Here is a 21,897-nt window from a genome sequence, read left to right as displayed (position 1 = left end):
GTCAACACCTCCGCCATGTTTTATCTTAACAAGCAGAGAGGTGCAAGATCACCTCAGCTGTGCCAGGAGGCAACCGTCATGTGGAATTTGTTCATTCATTATGTTTCCCTGAAGGCTTTTCACCTTCCAGGAGTGAGAAACACACTTGCAGATTCCATCAGCAGGGTTTTTGTACATCAACATGAGTGGTCAATCAGGAAGGACATTCTCCTTCAGAACTCCCACCACTTAGGGAACCCAGCAATAGACTGGTTTGTGACCAACTTGAACAACAAGTGCACGAGATTTTGCTTAAGGCAGGCCACAGTCTGAGTTCCATCACGGATACCTTTCTTCTTCCATGATCCAGTCATCTCCTACATGCATTCCCTCCAGTTCCTCTCATTCTGTAGGGAAGTCAGGAAGCTGAAAAGAAACAGAATCATTGTTTTTTATTGCATGGGTGTGGCTAAGACAATATTGGGTCCTGGCCCTACATCAGCCTTCTGTCCAGTTGCCAATAATTTTACCACTAGTTGAGGATCTTCTGTCCCAGAACCAAGGCAAGTCTCTACATCATAACCTCCAATCTCTCTATTTTATGCATGGATGATCTCTGGTTGAATTCTCAGGAGAAATTGTGCTCCCAAGTGGTTCAGACCATCTTGATGAGCAGCAGAAAAGAATACACTAGAGCCACGTATGTAGCAAAGTGGAAGAGTTTTTTGATTTGGACACAACCTCAACATTTATCGCTCTATCACATGAAAGTTATGTATATGCTAGACTGTATGTTGGCACCTGAAATCACCAGACCTTTCAGTTAGTTTTGTGAGATGTCACCTGGCTTCCATTTCTGTGTTACATCTGCAAGTAGATGGATTTTCCATTTTCTCTTACCCTCTCATTTCACAATTCTTGAAAGATTAACGATTACCATCCTGTATCTGGTCCTGTACCTGTATGGGATCTTAGTGTAATCCTCACCAAACTCATAGGAACCACCCTGCCCTTCAAGCCTATGGCTACAACCTCACTATTGTTTTCATAAACAACAGCTTTTCAGGTGGCAATCAATTCTGCTATGCGGGTTTCAGAACTTCATGCTCTCTTCGGTGATACTCCTTTCATAATTTTTGACAAAGACAAGATTTCCCTTAGGCTATCCCTTAAGTTTATGCCTAAGGTAGTGCCAGATTTCCAAATGAATCAAACTATTAATTTGCCAATGGTTTTTTTCTGAAACCTCATTTTTCTAAAGCTGAAGAAACACTTCATACCTTGGATGTTCATGGAGATTTGGCATTCTACTTGACTGCACTAGATCCTTCAGGACTTCTCCCAGGCTCTATGTAGTGTCAACTCAGTGAATCTCGCATTGGATTTCTGATTGCATTAAGCTCTACTACAATCTTGCTCAAGTTTCTCCTCCACTGAGCATAATGGTTCACTCCACCAGGGCTCAGTCAACTTCATCAGCCTTTCTGAGCAATGTTCACATAGCTGATATCTGCAAGTCAGCAACATGGTTATCTGCACCTACTTTTTTAGCTCATTATGCCATCACTCAAACCTCTTGTAACAATGCCAATTTTGGCAAATTGGCATTACAATCTCTGATCAGATTATCCAAAGGCCCTCTACCTCTAAGGGGCTGATGAGTCACCTGTAGTGGAATGTATAGGTGCACAATGACTTAAAGGAGAAAAAATAATTACTTTCCCGCTACCTTGGACATGACATACAGTGGTGCAAAGGAAAAGAGAGGGAGGTGGCAGCCACACCCTTTTTCTGCCCTTCCCTGAGAGTGTGAGGAGAGATGGGGTACATGTGTCACTTAGTGTTACTGCTGGCAAAAGTCTCTGACTTGAGTGCCCTAGGTACACAAACACCATCAGCAGCGGAATACATATGTGCACAACAGCAGGTAAATAACCATTTTTTCCCTACCTGGGCAATGCTCCACCAGCTGCTGGAATGTTCCTGGGGTGTTGCAGAGGCTAAATGGCCTGTGCATGAATTCATAGAGTCCTATGGGGGTAATGAAGGCCATTTTTTCCTGGTCCTCTGATGTCATTGATACCTGCCAATACCCACAAGCTAGCTCAATGGTGGAGAAATAGGGAGGCATATTTAAGGGCAGTCAATGCTTCTACTGTGTAGGGGAGTGGTCCTTATACATAACTTGGTTGAGTTTCCATTAGTACACACAGAAGTGGAGTTTCCCTCTCTTTTTTTTTTCTTTACCAGAACAATGGGGGCGGCCCATGGACTGAAGCTTTCTCTGATAATACCTGCTTCCTTCATTTCATTGAGCATCTCTTTTATTGGTTGATATAAGGCAAGTGGGACCATCTGGAACCTCTCTCGGATCAGGGAGTGGTTTGTGGCAATCAGATGCTGGATATGAGTCTGTCACAGGGTGCTCTACTCACTGTGGAGCGCCTCCTTCTGGCCATGTTTGGGCATTAGCTCTGCCAGGCTGACGTCCCTCCTGTAGTTGCTCCTTCTGTCAGTCTCACTGTCTTCAGACTTGACTACTTCTGGTAACTGTAGTCCATCCCTTCCAGGGTATCAAAGTTTCTTGGGACCCGCTGTTCCGGGTAGTCTTTCCTCTTACTGCCCCTTAATGACACCACTGCCCAGTGGCTGGTAGGGGAACCCAGGCCCGCCTTCTGCACTGGGTTCCAGCCCAGAGACCCTACCATATGCAGTCAAGGTCTGCACGGCCTTGAACCTTACTGCTGTATACCTGGGCTACTTCCTATCTTTCCTTCTCTCACCCTGAGAGTGACTGCAGCCTCTTTCTCTCTGCAGCTCCCTTCTAGTCCCAGCTGATGGGCTTTATACAGGCCCCTTGTGTTTCTATCCAGCTGAATTTTATCTCTAATTAATCCTTGTTCCCTGGCTCCTCTTCCAGATGCAGCCTATGGAGTTAATTGGCCTACCTAGCCACCTAAACCCCTTAAGGCCTTGTGTAGGGTGGACAGCCCATCACAGGGTCACACACTCAAAGTTGGCCAGTGGCAGAATGTTTCCAAGTCAGATGCTTCCTCTGTTCTGTGGTAATCTCCTCATTGCCCATATCTATCTCCTGGAGCCAGACCTCCTGAACCTTCGCTAATGCTACCCTGCAAGGCAATAGGCACACTCCCAGCCTCTGGTGTCTTGTTGGGAATTGCCACAGCTGCCCAGTCAAGGCAGAGGACCTGTGCAATGACCTAATTCAGGTTCAGGACTCTCCTGGCAGCACCCCTTTCTTGACAGTGGCCAAGCTACAGGCCACCATGATCAGGTTTGCACTGGTGTCGGGGTAGGGCTCCACTGAGGTGGTATAATCTTTGCCTCTACATCAGTCTTTGTCTTACACAGGAGGACGGTCTTGGTGCGTGGTCCTATTCTCAGAAGGCAAGTGTCCTGGATCTTAGCCTTTCCATGCATGTTGGGGAAGCATTGGTACTTCTGTATTTCTTTATTGGTGTTCTACCACACCCTTTTCCCTGCAGAGTATCCAGGGTTAATGACCCTGCAGTGACTTTAGAAGTTCATTATGGCAGTAATGGAGCAGGTTCATGCATAGAACAACAGGGGGCAGGGTGTGGTTATGAGTTTCACTTACAGTGATCCCCTGTTGGCAAAAGCCCCATTCAGTGAGACCTTCGAAGGAGACTGTTGTTTTGTAAGTTGTGTGTGAATGAAACATAACTTAACTGAAGCCCTTATCTTGTTCAGAGTGCACCCTTGTGCAGTTCAGGGCATTGCAGTGCTGTCCAGGCAAATACTTCCAGATTATGGCATTTGTTCTTTTAAAGAAATCTAGGAAATTTCATATTAAAAAAAACCTCTGTATCAAGAGACCATTCAAGTTCCATTACTAAGCCCTATAGGACAAAAAGCTATACGGTATTATATTGTATTATTTGAGATATAATATGTCATTAGGTAATTTAAGGACAATGGGCCAGATTTTAAAAGGTATTTAGGCATGTAGTAGGCAATTTGATAAGCACCTAGGTGCCTAACATTCATTTAAATCAATGACTTTAGGCACATAGATGCTTTTGAAAATCCAAGTAAATGCCTAAATAAATTTATAAATCTGGCTCTATATCTTAATGCATACGCACAGGGGGCATCCTTAACACTGGAATATCGTAACTTTAGAATGCTTGCTTCTGAACCTTATTTTTTTTTACAGTTTTTTAATAGAATATTGTAAAACTGCTGCTAGAGAATACTAAATTTATGGTTGAGATTTCACCTCTGTTGTAAACATATTTTGAGAAATTTGCCTTTGCGGATTTGAATGTTGTTTTAGAAAGTTTCAGGAGACTCTGTCCGTGTGTGTGTATAGTTATATGTGAATGAGAATATACATATTTACCACTAACTGATAAATGGCTGAACTTTAAAATTTCAAAATTAGCATGTGAAACCAATGGGAATATTGTCTGTCTAAAGAGAATATGATTGGACCTTAATAGCAACAACAAAAAATGATTGCACTTTGCTTTCCATAGTATATAATGTAACTGTTAGCGCTACTCTCAGTTGATTTGTATGTGAATTTATTTCAGAAAAGCCCTGCAGAACAGTTACATTTTGCTTATGAAAATCTTGAAAAAGCAATTAATGGAATGAACACGTCTCGCTTAATGACCATTTTACCAGATGGAAAATCAGTACTTGACACCTATTGTACAAAGGTAAAGTATTACAGACCAGTCAGCTTAACTTCTGTACCCAGAAAGAAGGGGGGGGATAGCTCAGTGGTTTGAGCATTGGTCACTAGATGACCTTTCAAGGTCCCTTCTAGCTGTAGGAGATTGGTATATCTCCAATTATTACCTTATTACCTTTATAATGGAGCAAATAATTAAGCAATCAGTTTGCAAACATCTAGAAGATAATAAGGTGATAAGTAACAGTCAGCATGGATTTGTCAAAAACAAATCATGTCAAATCAACCTGATAGCTTTCTTTGACAGGGTAACAAGCCTTGTGGATTGGGGGAAGTGGTAGACATGGTATATCTTGACTTCAGTAAAGCTTTTGATACTGTCTCACATAACCTTCTCATAAACTAGGGAAATGCATCCTAGATGGAACTACTATAAGGTAGGTGAAAAACTGGTTGGAAAACAGTTCCCAGAAATAGTTATCAGTGGTTCACAGTCATGCTGGAAGCGCATAATGAGTGGGGTCCCCCAGGGATCAGTTCTGGGTCTGGTTCTGTTCAATATCTTCATCAATGATTTAGATAATGGCATAGAGAGTACACTTATAAAGTTTGCGGACGATACCAAGCTGAGAGGGGTTACAAGTGGTTTGGAGGACAGGATTAAACTTCAAAATGATCTGGACAAACCGGAGAAATGGTCTGAAGTAAATAGGATGAAATTCAATAAGGACAAATACAAAGTATTCCATTTAGGAACGAACAATCAGTTGCACACATACAAAATGAGAAATGACTGCCTAGGAAGGAGTACTGTGGAAAGGAGGGTCATAGTGGGCCACAAGCTAAATATGAGTCAGCAGCATAACACCATTGCAAAAAAAGCAAACAACATTCTGGGACGCATTAGCAGTAGTGTTGTAAGCAAGACACGAGAAGTAATTATTCTGCACTACGCTGCGCTGATTAGGCCTCAGCTGGAGTATTGTATCCAGTTCTGGGCACCACATTTCAGGAAGGATGTGGACAAATTGCAGAGAGTCCAGAGAAGAGTGAGAAAAATGATTAAAGGTCTAGAACACATGAACTATGAGGGAAGATTGAAAAAATTGGGTTTGTTTAGTCTGGAAAAGAGAAGACTGAGAGGAGACATAACAGTTTTAAAGTATGTAAAAGGTTGTTGCAGGGAGAAATTCCCACCCTCCCCCCCGCAACCTTTGAGGATAGGACGAGAAGCAGTGGGCTTATACTGAAGCAAGAGAGGTTTAGGTTGGACATTAGGAAAAACTTCCTAACTGTCAGGGTGGTTAAACACTGGAATAAATTTCCTAGGGAGGTTGTGGAATCTCCATCATTGAAGATTTTTAAGAGCAGGTTAGACAAACACTTGTCAGGGATGGTTTAGATAATACTTAGTCCTGTCACGAGTGCAGGGAACTGGACTACATGACCTCTCAAGGTCCCTTCTAGTTCTATGATTCTATTCAAAAAGACAAATTAGAACAAGATTTGTAGATAATATAATGGGGTTTGGTTAAATTAGAAACCCAGGCTGTGTTTACACTTGGAAATTGTGGCACCCATTTCACAGATTCATAGATTCCAAGGCCAGAAGGAACCATTGTGATCATCTAGTCCAGTGGTGGGCAACCTGCGGCCAGTCAGGGTAATCTGCTGGTGGGCTACGAGACAGTTTGTTTACATTGAGGATCCGCAGGCATGGCCACCTACAGCTCCCAGTGGCCGTGATTCGCCGTTCCTGGCCAATGGGAGCTGTGGGCAGTGGCGCAGGCCGCAGGGAAGTGCTGGCTGCCGCTTCCTGCAGCTTCCATTGGCCAGGAACGGCGAACCGTGACCACTGGGAGATGCGGACGGCCATGCCTGCAGATGGTCAATGTAAACAAACTGTCTTGTGGCCTGCCAAGAGATTACCCTGACAGGTCATGGGCCGCAGTTTGCCCAGCACTGGACTAGTCTGACCTCCTGTATAAGACAGACCATAGAACATCCCCAAAATAATTCCTACAGCAGATCTTTTAGAAGGACATCCCATTTTGATTTAAAAATTGTCAGTGATGGAGAATCTAGCATGACCCTTGGTAAATTGTTCCAATGGTTAATTAATGGTTAATCCACAGTTAAAAAATTACACCTTATTTCCAGTCTAATGTGTCTTTAACTTCCAGCTATTGGATCATGTTATACCTTTCTCTGCTAGATTGAAGAGCCCATTATTAAATATTTGTTCCCCTATAGTGACTTATAGACTGTAATCAAGTCACCCCTTAACCTTCTCTTTGTTAAGATAAATAGATTGAGCTCCTTGAGTAAGGCATGTTTTCTAATCCTTTAATCATTCTCGTGGGCTCTTCTCTGAACCCTCTCCAATTTATCAACATCCTTTTTGAATTGTGGACACCAGAACTTGACACAATATTCCAGATGTAGTCCTACCAGTGCCAAATATAGAGGTACAATTACCTCTCTACTCCTATTTGAGTTTCCACTGTTTATGAATCCCTGGATCGCATTAGCTCTTCTAGTCACATTAGGAGCTTATGTTCAGATGATTATCCACCACAACTGCTTCCCGGGGTAGAGTCCCCCATTGTATAAGTATGGCCTACATGCTTTGTTCCTAGATGTATATATTTACATTTGGGCATATTAAAACTCATATTGTTTGCTTGTGCCCAGTTTACCAAGTGATGCACATTGCTCTGAATCAGGGACCTGTCTTCTTCATTATTTATCACTCCCCCCAATTTTTGTGTCATCTGCAAACTTTAACAGTGATGATTTTATGTTTTCTTCCAGATCATTGATTAAATGTTTTAAATAGCATAGGGCTAAGAACCAATCCCTGCAGGACCCCACTAGAAACACATAAGCTTGATGATGATTCACCGTTTACAATTACATTTTGAGACCTATTAGTTAGCCAGTTTTTAATCCATTTAATGTGTGTCATGTTAATTTTATATCGTTTTAATTTTTTAATCAAAATTTTGTATAGTACCAAATCAAACACCTTACAGAAGTCTATTATGTCAATACTATTACTTTTCTCAACCAAATCTCATCAAAAAGATATCTAGTTTGACAGGATCTGTTTTCCATAAACCCATGTTGATTTGCATTAATTATTTTTTTATTAATCAAGTCCTGTATCAGCCATTCCATTATCTTGCCTGGGATCCATTTCAGGCTGACAGACCTATAATTACCCAAAGCATCCCATTTACCTTTTTTAAAAATTGGCACAACATTAGCTTTCTTCCATTCTTCTGGAACCTCTCTAGTGCTCCAAGACTTATTGAAAATCAACGTTAATGGTAGGGTGACCAGATGTCCGAATTTTATAGGGACAGTCCCGATTTTGGGGTCTTTTTCTTATATACGCTCCTATTACCCCCCACCCCTGTCCTGATTTTTCACACTTGCTGTCTGGTCACCCTAGTTAATGGTCCAGCGAGCTCCTCAGCCAGCTCTTTTAAAACTCTTGGATACAATTTATTTGGACCTGCTGATTTTAAAATGTTTGACTTTAGAAGCTTCTGCTTAACATCCTCCAGAGATACTAGTGGAATGGAAAGAGTGTTATCATCACCTTATGTAGAAACTATATAATCTGTTTTCCCCAAATTCAGAACAGAAATACCTATCAAACACTCTGCCTTTTCTGCATTATTATTGATTATTGTACCATTTCCATCTAGTAATGAATCAGTACCATTGTTAGGATTCTTTTAATTCCTAATACATTTTTAAAAAATCCTGTTGTCCTTAACTCTGCTGGCCACATATTTCTCCTTATGTCTCTTTGCTTCCCTTAACAATTTTCCACAGTTCTTACCTTCTGATTCGTATTCATTACTATCCACTTCCCCCTTCCTCCATTTGTTTATATTTATTTATTTATTTATTTATTTATTTATTTAAAGCTGCCTTCACTTCTACTCTAAACCAGGTCAGTTTTTGTTAACCAGCATTGCATTCTTCCTCAGTTGTGGCTTTCTGGGCTTCTAGTAAGTTCTTAAATTATTCCAAATTATCATTCACGTTTTTCTGGTTAAATTTTTCCTCCAGCAGATTTGGCTCATACATATTGTAAAACACATCATCTCCACCCATCTTACATAAAAGGCATGTTGAAAACGATTATTTCCCTGATGTGAACAGCATCTATTATTTCCATAACCTATTGTGGGGTAGTTGACAACAGATACACTATTTCGTTTTTAATGTAGGTAGTTCATTTGAGTGTACTTTTGTGACTTCTGATTGTAAGATTCAGAAATCCTTGTTATATTTCTTACCTGTTTCTGTGTATTATACTTTACTATTGATTTTGCTTTTGACTATTGCAAAGAGAATGAATTTCTGAATATTTGTGATCTATATAGTTATGGCAAATTGCTGAAACTTCCTCAACATACTGAATTAGTAATTTTCTTATTAGTAATTTCAAAATAAATATATTAAAACAGTTTATTTTAAATCAGTATTTGCTTAATTAATGCTTCCTTTTAATCAGAAGAATTCAAATGGCCAAAATCTGAATGCTTCTTCAGCATATGGTGATGATAAGCCAGCCCCAGGAAACAATTTTGTGATGGATTTACACTTGGAGCTTATTCAGGCTCAACACAGAGTTGCTGTGAAACTTCTTAACATGAAACAAGGTAAGGTTTAATAAAGCTAAGTAACTTTCACAGTTGGATTAATCTGTGCATTAGTATATTTTTGTACTGTTATTTAAGTAATAAAGGCTTATCAATGCTTGTAAAATGCAGCAAATTTGGGGCAGTTTATATTTCACACACAATCAGAAATAACATGTTGAGATTCATGTCTGTTTATCAAACAATATCCTGCAGTCTTTAATCTGTACTCAGTTACATCAGTGGGAATTAAACCTTAACAAGGACTCCAGGATTTGGCTCCTAGACAGTGAGTTACATGATTTCAATTGTATTGCAAATTGCTGTAATGTCATTAAAAAGAAGGAAGAAGCTCTGTAGATGGATCATCTGTAGTATACACACACACACACTCTCTCTCTCTCTCTAGAAAAGTGGATTTGAATAATTTATTTTATACTATTTGTAGTCTCAATTTCTATGCTACCAATTTATCCTTATCTACTCGATGTTAGCAAGCAATCTGCTCTCCCCCTCTGGTATAGAAGGCCCCAAAGAACCACTTTGCTTGGTCCATTTTTTATATTTAAAAGCCACTATAAATCTTGCACTTCAGAATTTCTCATGAAATCCTAGTGTGGTAGGGTACCTCCTTCACCTTGTCGACCTCAGTGTTTCTCCCTTGGACACTGTAGGGGCCTGGAGTAAATCAGTCTGACTTTGGAGGGGTTTTCTGTTCACTGTGGTTTATTTTTCCTTATTTACATGGTTGGCCGCAGGCTAGGCCCAAGAAGTTCTCTTAAGCAAAATGAGAACAAACCCAAACTCCCAACACAAACAGAAATATTTTCCCCTTTCCCTTCTCTGGGCTGTTACCGTACGACACTGGCTCCTCTCTTTCACCAGAAGAGGGTTTTTTAAAGGTCACTAGCAGCCCTTAATTGGCCTCAGGTATCTCTAGTTAATCTGAGTCTCTCACACTTATATATATATATATATATACACACACACACACACATTCTCATGGGTCACAGTCCCCCAATACAGATTGTCCCCCCACCACACACACAGTCTCACACTCCCCAACCACACAGTCCCCCAACACTTAGTTTCTCTCTCTCTCTCACTCTCACTCTCTCACACACACACACACACACACACACACACGTATTATTGTTGTTGTTATTACTTCTTGGTACTTCCTGTCAAAATGCTTGTGGTGAGCCAGGAGTGGCTAGGGGATGCAGGAGGGCCGTGGGCTCTGGCAAGGTGCAGCCCTCATGTGACAGCGCGAAGCCTGCCTTGAGCCACTGCCACTGTCACACATGAAGCTTGGTGTATGTCAGCAATGGGGAGGTTCTGGGGGTCCAGTAGTGGGAGTGGTGGCTGTGCCCCCTCAACACACTGGGGTCAGCAGCGCTGGCTGGGGACTGCCTTCAGTGGAGTATAGGGCATCAGTTTAATAATACTGCGTAGGGCCTCATAAATCCTAAAGATGGCCCTGACCACACTCTTATATCTTTCAGGACTGACTTTGTCACACTAGATAACATAAGATCCCTCTTTCCCCATGAGCTAGCAGTGCTCCTAAGGATGGCAGGAATAGGAGGATGGAATATTTTTGCTTGTCAGCTCACTCCAAGAAATGTTGATGATCCAAACAAAAGAACAGAGAGGAGCAGCTATTGTCAGAGTAGGAATTCAGATGCAGAACTACCTATACACCCTCTTACAGTATTCTTCAACAGGGACAACATAATGAGCAAGATGATGAAGTTTTTTCTTTCCATATAGGTGTTCAAATGGATGGCAAAAATCTCAAGTCTACTAAGTCTCCTGGGAAAGATGTAAATTGCCTTCATCTCTTCACAGGTAATAACTATTAATGTACTGATTAAAAAGCTTAATGTATTATTGCTATAAAATATGTAAATATTTAAGAATTCTTATTATATCACTTGTTTAACAATATATTTGTTTTATAGAATCAGATATAATGAATAAAATAAAAAAGAATAAGTTATCCAAAGCTATCTTCCTGATGCAAAAGGCTGTATTGATGTTCCCTAAAGGCTCAGCCAGTTCTTCCCAAAAGCACCTCCTTGAGGTAATATAAATTAACTTTATTGTGAAATTTCTAAAGTACCCTTTAAAATATCAGTTTTTCACATTCCATGTAACTGAGGATTGGATTATTTCTTCTTGCAAAAACACCCAAAAGGAAGGGATCTGGGGAACTTGAAGTCCACATGAAAACTCTGTTGCAGAATTTTCCCTGAAGCATTCCATGAGGTGGGATGGAGGGAGGAATAGAAGGAAAGGGAAAGAAGTGTTTTTGACTCTTGTGGAATGGGCATTTGTTTCATCCCTAAATATCATGGATGGCTGGAGGACAAGCCCTCCAGGCACAAATCTTACAGTTCTGAGCCAGCTCTGCAGATCTCCCCAAATCCTTCTTGTCCCAAATGTAGGATTTTCTCCTAAAACTACATTGGATGGAGATTCAAGATGGGATATGTTCAGTCCTGGATCAATGACAGGTGTACAGCTTGGTATTTTTCAACTCATGGGGGTGAGTGCATTGCATGCCTGATCCAGAGCCCATTGAAGTCATTGGGAATCTTTCCATTGACTGCAATGGCCTTTGCCCCAATTCCTATCCATTAGAATCCTCTCTTTGTCAGTGAAATACAGTACTTGTTTCTGTCCCTGGAGCAGGAAGATATTGGACTCTAAAACTTGTGACTATACAGTATTAGAAAATATATTTTCTGTCATTTTTAGAAGTTTCTAAAATGTTAGTTATTTTTCTCATCCTTTCAGTCCCAGACAGTTGGACCATGGTAACAAAAACACCTGGCTTTACAGATAAAAGAATACAAAAAGTGGTCCTAATAAGATTTTTAAAACACTCTAGAAATATTTTAAACTATTTTTTCTGTAAAATATGTGGTATATGGCAGAATACAAAATGGGGTGTGGTGATATGAAGATTTACCAGCAATTTGGCCATGAGGACCTATAGTTCCACCACTTTTGAGTAACATGGCCATCCCAAACAAATGCTGGTAAAGAGTTTATTTGATACCACGCTATTGTATATTCTTTTCTCTTCCTGTGTATCTATCACACACCAAAAAGGTAGGTAAAAAGAATGTTACTTAGATTTGCAAGTTAGGTACTCAAGATTTAGGAATGCAAGAATTAAGGTTGCCTGTGCAATCTCCTAGCTAGCAGAAGGAGAAAGCTAGTGCATGTGGGTGGGTGAGGAAGTGGGCTGGCTGCTGGGGTGTAACAGGGCTATCTATTTCCTGAGCACCCACTCGTGGCCAGAGGTGACTGTTTCCCTGCACTCAGTCCAAATGTAATTAAATTACTACCTTTCTAGGGATCCAATGTATTTAGTCTTCTGGGTACACATTGGTCATCCAGGCCGCAACCCCATTCAAAGTCTGTCTTCTCTTAAGTAGGGATTCCCAACCCTCCTTCCCAGAGCTGGGTCCTATCACAGTCACAGGCTTTATTTGGCTGGAGTTCATCCTTCTGGTTCTTACTACTCCACTTTTCTGGTATCAGGGTCTTCCCTGCAGGAGCCTTTCTCACTCCTTTCAGCTTCCTGAACTTTGCCTCTTCACTGTAGCTTTCAGCTGCTCTTTATAGGGGAAACACTAGATCGCTCTCAGGTTGGGCTCATCCTGTAATTAGGATTGTTTTAGCCTCAGGCTCTCTGGCTCATGGGAAAAGCCACCCTGTTATATGGAGCCATGTGCTGAGATTGGGGGTGGTGGAAGGGAGACCGATCCCTCTCTCTCTCTCATCTTCCTCCTGCCAGTATGGGGTTTACCACAGTGCCACTGGCGCCATGGCGCTGGGCCCACGCTCCAAAGGGGCCCCGGTCCAGCCCACTCTTCTCCGCCCCCCGCTCTCTCCTGTGGGGACAGCAGGCAGAAGCTTGGTCCTGCCAGCTCCTGCTGCTAGGCAGGCTCGGCCAGCAGCCAGGTCCCCACTCCCCCGCCTTTTCCCCGGAGCATACCACGTTCCTGCCCCTCCCCCTCCCAGCACTTCTCCTGCCACTGAACAGCTATTTGCCGGTGCAAGGGAGGGGGAAGAGTGGGGCCACAGCATGCTTGCCTCTCAGAGAGGAGGCAGAGAAGAGGTGGGGGCAGGGCCTTGGGGCAGGTGGAATCGGGGCATACCCCCAGGTCGCTGCCATGACCCGCTCAGGGCAGGGGGCTAGGAGCACCCCCAGCCCTCTGCCCTGACTCCTGCACCCCCCTCACATACACACACACACACGACTCCAGCCCTGACTCCTGCACCCCCCCCCCCACATCCCAACCCCCACCATGAGCACCAAACAGGAGCTCCTGAACACACACCCACATTCCCACCTGCAACTCTTGCACCAAACAGGAACTACCCCAGGTAAGCGCTCCACACCCCAACCTCCTGCCCCAACCCTGAGGCTCCCTCACCCTAACTCCTGGCCAGACCCTGCACCCCTCTCAGCCATTCTCTGTGCAGACAGCATCACACCTGCCCAGGGCACTGCAACAATCACACACCCTTATCCCACTCCTAGATACTTAAGAAATGCATAGGGGAAACTGAGGCAACCACACAGTATTCAGAGAAAACATTAAGAACATTCCCACTTGTCACAATGGAGGAGGGGCAGCTCAGTGCAGAGAGAGACGAAGAGAATGGGCTAGAACCAGGGAAAAGGTAGGTATGTGCTCTATGTGGACAGGGGTGGGGGGGATCCTGTTTACCCCCTCCCCGGCCCTGCTGCACTTGCAGTTTACCCCAGCCCCTCCCTTGCTCCAGGGACCAACCCTAGCTCCCTCCCAGCTGTGCTTTTGCCCCTGGCCCCTGCCTTGTTCCAGTCAGCAGGGACTAATCCTCCCCCCATGCCCCACTGTGCTCATCTTGCCCCTGGCCCCTGCCTCGCTCCAGCTGGGGGACCAATCCTTCCCCCCACACCATGCCCCACTGTCAGGGTGGATAAAAATCAATGATTTAAAAAAAAATCAAAAATCGTTTTTCTATTTAAATCTGATTTTTTTGATAAAATGCTTTTTGAGGAAAAAAGCTATCTAAAGATAGTTTTAATTAAGATACATTATATCTCATCATGGAATAGGGATTAAAAATTCTGATTCTATAGTATGAGACAATATATTCATGTAATGTTTAAGAAAAGTTTTGTAAATGAGTTCTAATAGTTCATGGATTAGGGACCCAATCTTATGGGGATCCACAGGCTTCTCTATAGGTTATTTAGGTTAATCTTTCTGTTTACCCAATGGGACTCAGTGCTCAGTCTAGAAGATACCATCAGAGATGCTTAGTTTTGCAGTTCTCAAACTGTGGATTTGTGTCTCCAGAAGTAACATGCTTGTTAACAGCAAAAATGTTTTAAATAAATAAATAATGTTTAGAGGTGAGAAATAACAGACCTCAACTCTATTGTCCCTCTGCAAATTTGTGTAGAGAGGTCAATCCTTTACCTCTCTAGAAGTGCAAAGTTTCAAAAAGTTCAATGAATAGAAGATTGTTGGGGGTGGAATAGATCTGGACAAGGAGAAGAAGTCTGGAGATAAATGTGAGAAGCGAGGGACATATGCTTTTTTGTTAAAATATTATGTTTGCTATTGAAGAAAAAAATCCAGAATACGTAACATTGTTGTTTTAGTTAAATAAAACAATTTAAATGTCTGTCTGGTGATGTTCTCCTCCTAATACAGCATGGCAAGAAAATCCTCCAAATATTAATGATTAACCTGTTGAATTGGAGGTAGTTCACCTCCCAATGACATCCTAAATATCTGCTCAATTACCTTTGGTAAATGAAATAACCAAAAATAATTCATTTTCTGATATAGCTGTAAAACTCATCTGAAAAGTTTTCAAAATAAATCACTGTTTAAAAATGTATAGTGTGTACCTTCTAAAAATGAAACCTACATCTATTTGTGAGTTGTGAAGAATATATATTAAGGTTATAACAACCAACAAGAATGCAGTTTTATGTAGAAAACCATGATTAAATCGAGTCTTCCTGACTAGGAATTCTTCATGATTTAAATCAAATCCACCCTGCCCGCTGTGCTCTTTCCCCTGGCCCCTTCATTCCCCAGGGGGGCCCACAAATGTGTTTGGTGCCAGGCTCACAAAAAGTTAATCCAGCAGCAATGTGGTCCTCGATGCACACATTTGCTGCTCATTACACTATAACCCAGCATGCTAGAGATGGTGCAGCCTTCAGCAGAGCAGTGCTCCAGTCTGTCATTCCATAACTCCAACCCCACCTCCAAGGCAGGACTTGGTATTCACCTATCTGGAATCAATATGAGCAAGCACTCGAATAAGAAAATATGGTTACTCACCTTCTCGTAGCTGTTGTCTTTCGAGCTGTGTTGCTCATATCCATTCCAAACCCACCCACCTTCCCCTCTGTCGGAGTAGCTGGCAAGAAGGAACTGAGGAGATGCAGGGTTGGCAGGGTCATATTTGAGCGCCATGAAGGCGTGACTCCATGGGGCTTCACAGCTGACCCGACGAGTGCTGCTAGGGGAAAAAATTTCCGATGACTTTGTACACGGTGCACGCACACCTAACTGGAATGGATATGAGCAACACATCTCGAAGAACAACAGTTACGAGAAGGTGAGTAACCATTTAAAAAAAAAACAACCCTACTATTGAATTTCCAAGACCTACTCCTTTTATCCTAACTGTGCCTCCATGTTGCTGTAAGGAAGATGAAAAATCCCACAGCACATCTGCCACTTTGGCCCAATGGGAAAAAATCCTTCCTAATCCCCAAACAGGCGCTAGGTTAGACCTGCAACATCCTTAAAACACAGCTTCTGTATTACATCTACAGGAAGGGAGGGTGAAGCAGCAAAAGTGGACAAAAGGCCCCCAAAACCCAAGAAGAGGTTTAAATTAATGGAGAAAAAGGGAAAGCAGGGCAGTCAGCTCTCAACCACCCTCCCTCCCCACTTCCTGGCCAATGGGAAGCAGAGGACCCATGGAAGACGAGGAGGGGCTCAGTCCTGCATTCTCATGCATGTTCTCTTCCACTCTCTCATCTTTTTTCTGAGCTATTTCACTGCCAGTCCTATCAGTATCCCACTCAGGGAGATAAAGTGAGGAACAGGGGGCAACAACCTAAGCTTCCTTTCCAACCATGGCTGTTCCTAAAGTTTCCCTCCAGAAGCTTCTCTGAGTTAGCTCTCCACTTCTCTCAGAGAGCAGGACTTTGATCCCTTTTATGTCTTGACCGGAGCTAACAAGAGTTGCCTACCAGCATTAATTTTAATCAGCACCAATAGTAATTACTCACATCTTTCTCTACTGTTATAACACCTGAGTTTGGGTGATCCATCAAAGAGCCCTGCATTCCTGTTGTTGTATATTGTGAAATTCAGTTTAGCACAGAGGGCTTACACAATGTCCCATTCACCACTTACAGCTCTCTAATCCTAAACCCAGGTTATAACTAATGCATGTGGCACTATGCGGGGCCTCAGCATTGTGGAGCACTTTATCATACTATAATATTCATTTTGGAGATATTTTGCAAATATAAAATGTGTTTTGATTTTTCTTTTCTGTTTGGTTTTTCACCTTGATTTTCTCTTCTATTCATCATAGGAAGCATTAGCTTTAATTCAGAAGGTTGAAGCCGAACAAAATGCATTGTGCTCCAATCTGAAACAAGCTATGACTAGCAAGAAAAACAGAATCCCCCCTCCTCCTCTGTTGCTTTCCAGATCACATTGCTCCATGACATTTAAACCAGCCCCATTCACCTCAGATGTTCAGGTAATACTCTTCATAATGACTCAATAAGAAAGATGTGAAACTATAAGTGGCAGTGAAGAAAGTTGCTTCAGCAATACCATATTTATCGCAGTGCTCTTTATCGTTCTTAGGTAGATTATGTTGTTTTAACTGAATACATTCTAAATTCTCATCTCTGTGAGTCACTGGTGACTCACTGTTGTGACCTTCACATTTACCTGCAACATTTCTTTTCCTGTGGTCTGTTCTCTTCTGTTACTGCTATATATCATCTGTTTATGCTACCTGTCAAAGACTAATCCTTCTGCTAAACAGACACTATGCACACTTCAATTTGGTGTACAAAATAGCCACTATCTGTAGTTTTCTCAAGAGATGAATTTTAATAGTAAATCTTTTCAAACATGTTCATGTTGTGTACAGAAATGGTGAGGACTCAATTTCTGTTCAGAGTTATAAACAAAATTCTGGAAATAGTGTTTTCAGGCTGTATGTTTATTATGACCAATTGACTGAATTGAAACCTTGAATTCACTATGGGACAATATCTTTCCATTTATGCCCTAAATAATATTTTTTAAAAGTTTTAAATCTAGTTAAAGTGTCCAATATTTAACATTTTGTAGTTGGTATGGGTATTTATTCCACTTTGTTTAATATATGGCATAGTAAATTTTTAACAGATCTTATAGGGTGTTCACCACTAGATGGTGCAATATGTTTATTTTTTTTTATCCTTTGTTCAAGAACAGATCTTTTCCAGGAGCCCTTTTTTCTCCCTGAAAGTACATGTATATGTTAAATTGACATCAGAGAGATTTTAAAAAAAATCTTTCTTAATTAAAATTACATATTCTCCTAAATTACATTTAAATAAAGGTGCATAAATTTCTTGCAGTGAAAGTCAAAACAACTCCAAATATATTCCCTTATTAATTAAAAAATGGTTTCATTTCATGAAAAAAACCCTGCCATATTTCACTATATATTTGTTTGTTTGAAAATGAACTGATTGTTTAATGATAATTAGTTAATTGTTAAGTCAAAAATGCAAATTATAAGAACAGGTAAAATTATATCTATTGAGAATTTTAGTTTGGTGTGTTCAAGACTGTGCATATTTACAATGAAGATGTAGCCACTCATTTTGTTGGATTTTGTAAAGAAAGGTGCAACATAACCTAAAACAAAAGGTACATTCTTGTGTGAAACTTTAAAGGAAACTGTCACCAGTTGAATAAAGCTGTAATATTAAGAGACAGGTTCTGATACTCATGTCAAGTAGCATCTTACTTTACAAGTGGAATAATTGATTTCAGTGTGACCATGCATGAACTATTCTGCAGGAGTAAGGGTATCAGAATCTTGCCCTACATTATTGTGAGTTTGATTATTTAGTACTGATATATGGAGTCATGTTCTTTCTTAAGTTCTATTATTTGTTTTTACAAAATAACTTAGTGTCTCAAAATGTAGAGAAACAAAATAAGTCTGAGTCATGCCAATATAATTACATGATGTTTAGATTATGGATTTGAATTCGGTCTTATCTGTGGTCTATTCATAGGCCTACTGTATGTAAACTGAGGTGATCCATTTCTTAGTGGACAATGTCTTTATCCAGTAGAGCACTTAACCACAAGCTTAATTTTAAGGATGTAAATAACTGTATTGAAGTTAATGGGCCCATTTCAACCTCTGTTAAAGTCAATGTGAGTTTTTATATAGACTTCAGTGGGCTTTGGATAAGGTCCAGTCCTCACATGCTCACTTGTCTAAGTACTTTGCTGGGTCGGGGCCCAGGTATCCACATATTAAAACCAACATCACAAATGGCACCTTTATTGGCAATTTAATCAAAGGACTGAATGAGTGGGCATGAAAAGCTAACTCTTTGACCTGTAGAGATGGTCCCCTTGGGTCATGTTTGAGCCTCATTGGAGATACAGTAGAGCAGCAGCGTACGTATTTGGCTATGTCTATACTTTGAGCTAAGGGGTCTGATTCCCCTGCTTGCATACACATACTCCTGTTAGCTCTTATCAAGCTAGCATGAGTATAAATAACAGTACAGCCACAGTAGCATTGGAGTAGCAGCAGAGACACAGCTTAACCATGCCAAGTACATACCCATCGGTGTCAGGTGGGTTTGTATGTGGCACAGCTAAGTCAAGCCTCTGCTGTCACTGCCCATGCCTTTGCAGCTACACTACTAGTGCTTGCGCTAGCTCTCATTTAGCTAGTGCGAGTATGTGTGTATCAGCAGGGGAATCACACCACTTGCTTGTAGAGTAGACATAGCCTTAGTCACTGTGTGTTTTTGTACCTGCTTTCTGACTAAACTGTGGAATCATTTTCTAGTTCCATTAATCTAACAACTTTCATAATAACTACATTCACTTTAAAGCCCTTATTCTTATTCAGAAAATGTCATACATTCTTCATTAGACAATATTGCTTCTCACAGTAAATTTTAATAAATTTGAGATGATAGTAGATATCAAATATTTAAGTTGTCTTTTTCTCAAAAGGTTTCATGGTACAGTATTTTGGGCTGCGTAGCAGCAGGAAGCAATTTAAAAGTAAGATTAAATAATCATCATCTTCCAAATGCAGGAGAAGAGGTAAGACCAAGATAAAACCTGTGCAAGTCATTCTCCCTCACTGAATGACTCGCTGTAGAGCTTTCACTGGAGTGTTTATCTATTACCTTCCCCCTTCCTCATCTATATCTAATCAGCTAGTTGGCCAAATCTTTGGTATACTTTTGATCTTTATTTCAAGTGTTTTAAGTTCTGCAGGTCTTAAGACACTCTACCTTCAACTCTTTTGGAATAATTAGTAGAATGCTTCCGAGATGGTTACATTAGAGTCCCTTTTTACTATAGTTGTTTTCTTAAAGGAAGTCTCTACAAAGTAAAGAATAAAACAGATGAAAGTGTAACATTTGTTTACAGTTTCTGCCATTAGCTGCTTACAAGAATATAGAAATAGAAAAAGAGAAATTTAAAACAGATTTGAGAAACTTTTATTAAGTAAAAATAGAGATGGAGCTATATTTCCTTTTTTAAAGGATATTACCTTAGATTTATTTTCACCCCACTCTTGGAGATTTGAAGGTGTCATTCCTCTGTAGCTGTCACATTCAAACATGAAGGTCTCTATACTCTTTGGGAGAGAGAACTTGAACTCTTTTAGGCTGTATACTTAGCTCTTCTCTGTGTACTCAGCCACTCTCCAGAAGGGCCTAAGACTTTTTTCTTTCTGCTTTCAAGAAAGGAAGCTTGTAGATTATCTGCTTTACCAATCTCTCCAAGTACACTATCATAATCTGATCATAACATTCCGACACCTGCCATGGAAACTTCACATATTTTATAGGCTAAGTACATTCCTTGATCAGTGAATTTGATGGGTTGTAACTTTGATGATATGAAAGAAGTGATTAATAAAGAAGCAAAAGGTCTTACAATAAAGGTTTACTGTATTTTGTTTACTTTTTTGTTATATGCAATGCACATAATTAGAAATATTTTTGTTAACAGATACCAGCTGATGGAAAAAGCCTTTTGGAAATAAAAGGCTTAGATCCCAATGAAAAGTACATATTTGCAGTTGCAGCATATTCCTCGGATGGAAAGCTTATTGGTGATGCCATTGGGGAAACAACTAAACCAATCCTTGCTTATCCACCACTTTCTGCTACTACTGCTCGAGCATACCTGACTCAGGTAGATTGGATTTTTAATGAATAGATTAATGTTTTTAATTTGGTTCAAGATTTGTTTCTGTACCTGTGAATGGTGGTTCCAAACATTATTTTAGTCAGGTTCCAAGACAAAATTTCAGGACTTGCCTACAAACATAATTAGGACAAATCACAACTTTAAAACAACAAATGACAGACTTTAGCACTCTTACTAATTCTGACTTCAAAAATGATGTGGGACCATCTTAAGGGGGAAGATGTTTTTGGACTAGGTCTCTTGTCCTTTTCTTTCTTTTTTCTATGTCGGTCACTTCCTGTTTAATCCCTTTTTAGTCTCTTGTGTTTTTTTTTCTTAGCATCCTCCTCTTTCCTTTTGCTTTTTGGGGTTCAGGCCAACAGCAGGAGATCATCCTCACAGGGCCGGTGCAACCATTTAGGCGACCTAGGCGGTTGCCTAGGGCACTAGGATTTGGGGGGCGGCATTTTCTTCGGCATTTAGGCGGAGGGAGCTGGGGCAGGGGAGTGCTGGGAGGGCCGCCTGCAGCAAGTAAGGGGAGGGGCGGCACGCAGGGGAACTCCCGGCCCCAGCTCACCCCTGCCCCGCCTCCTCCCCGAACATGCTGATTGGCGCCGCAAGCCTGGGAGGCGGGAGAAGTGAAGCAGAGATGGCGTGCTCGGGGTGCTCATGCTTGTGCGTGGAGCAGGAGTGAGCTGGGGTGGGGTGGGGCCTCAGGGCGGAGGGCCTCAGGGCGGAGTGTGGGGGATGGGGAGCTGCCGCAGAGGAGGCGCCGCAAGGCCGAAGGGGGGAGCTGCTGTGGGGGTGGTGAGGCGCCTCAGGGCGGGGGTTCAGGGACGAGGGAGGGTGCAAGGCTAGGGCGCGAAACATCCTTGCACCGGCCCTGCATCCTCATGGGACTCTCTGAGGATTGGGGATTAAAGATTTGATTAAACTTTCCAGGAGCCAAATCCAACCCCTCCAAAGAAGAAACCAGCAACAGGTTTCAGGGTTTCAGGAAAACTCTGTGAGGCACCTTTGCTATACTTCTTATAAATTGTCTCATCAACAAGGAGGAATT

At 41.5% G+C, this 21,897-nt stretch overlaps 1 protein-coding gene across 13 annotated transcripts in view; it reads left to right on the top strand.

Annotated features, from left to right (window-relative positions):
- CFAP54 (cilia and flagella associated protein 54) overlaps positions 1–21,897 on the top strand; it is a 223,036-nt gene that overhangs the window by 48,971 nt on the left and 152,168 nt on the right. For 11 of the 13 annotated variants that reach the window (XR_005592555.1, XR_005592556.1, XM_039519521.1 and 8 more), the window contains 7 exons: positions 4,557–4,685; positions 9,195–9,342; positions 11,095–11,172; positions 11,286–11,407; positions 16,963–17,133; positions 19,644–19,736; positions 20,658–20,843. Coding sequence is in view for 11 of the 13 variants with exons in the window: in XM_039519521.1 (XP_039375455.1) it covers positions 4,557–4,685; positions 9,195–9,342; positions 11,095–11,172; positions 11,286–11,407; positions 16,963–17,133; positions 19,644–19,736; positions 20,658–20,843 (927 nt within the window). In the remaining 2 variants the exon portion in view is untranslated. The remainder of the gene's footprint in view (positions 1–4,556; positions 4,686–9,194; positions 9,343–11,094; positions 11,173–11,285; positions 11,408–16,962; positions 17,134–19,643; positions 19,737–20,657; positions 20,844–21,897) is intronic. The other 2 variants (XM_039519519.1, XM_039519523.1) reach the window with 2 other exon arrangements.

Source organism: Mauremys reevesii, linkage group 1 (genome assembly GCF_016161935.1).
Source record: "Mauremys reevesii isolate NIE-2019 linkage group 1, ASM1616193v1, whole genome shotgun sequence".
Taxonomy (NCBI): Eukaryota; Metazoa; Chordata; order Testudines; family Geoemydidae; genus Mauremys; species Mauremys reevesii.
This window is presented reverse-complemented; position numbering and strand designations above follow the sequence as displayed.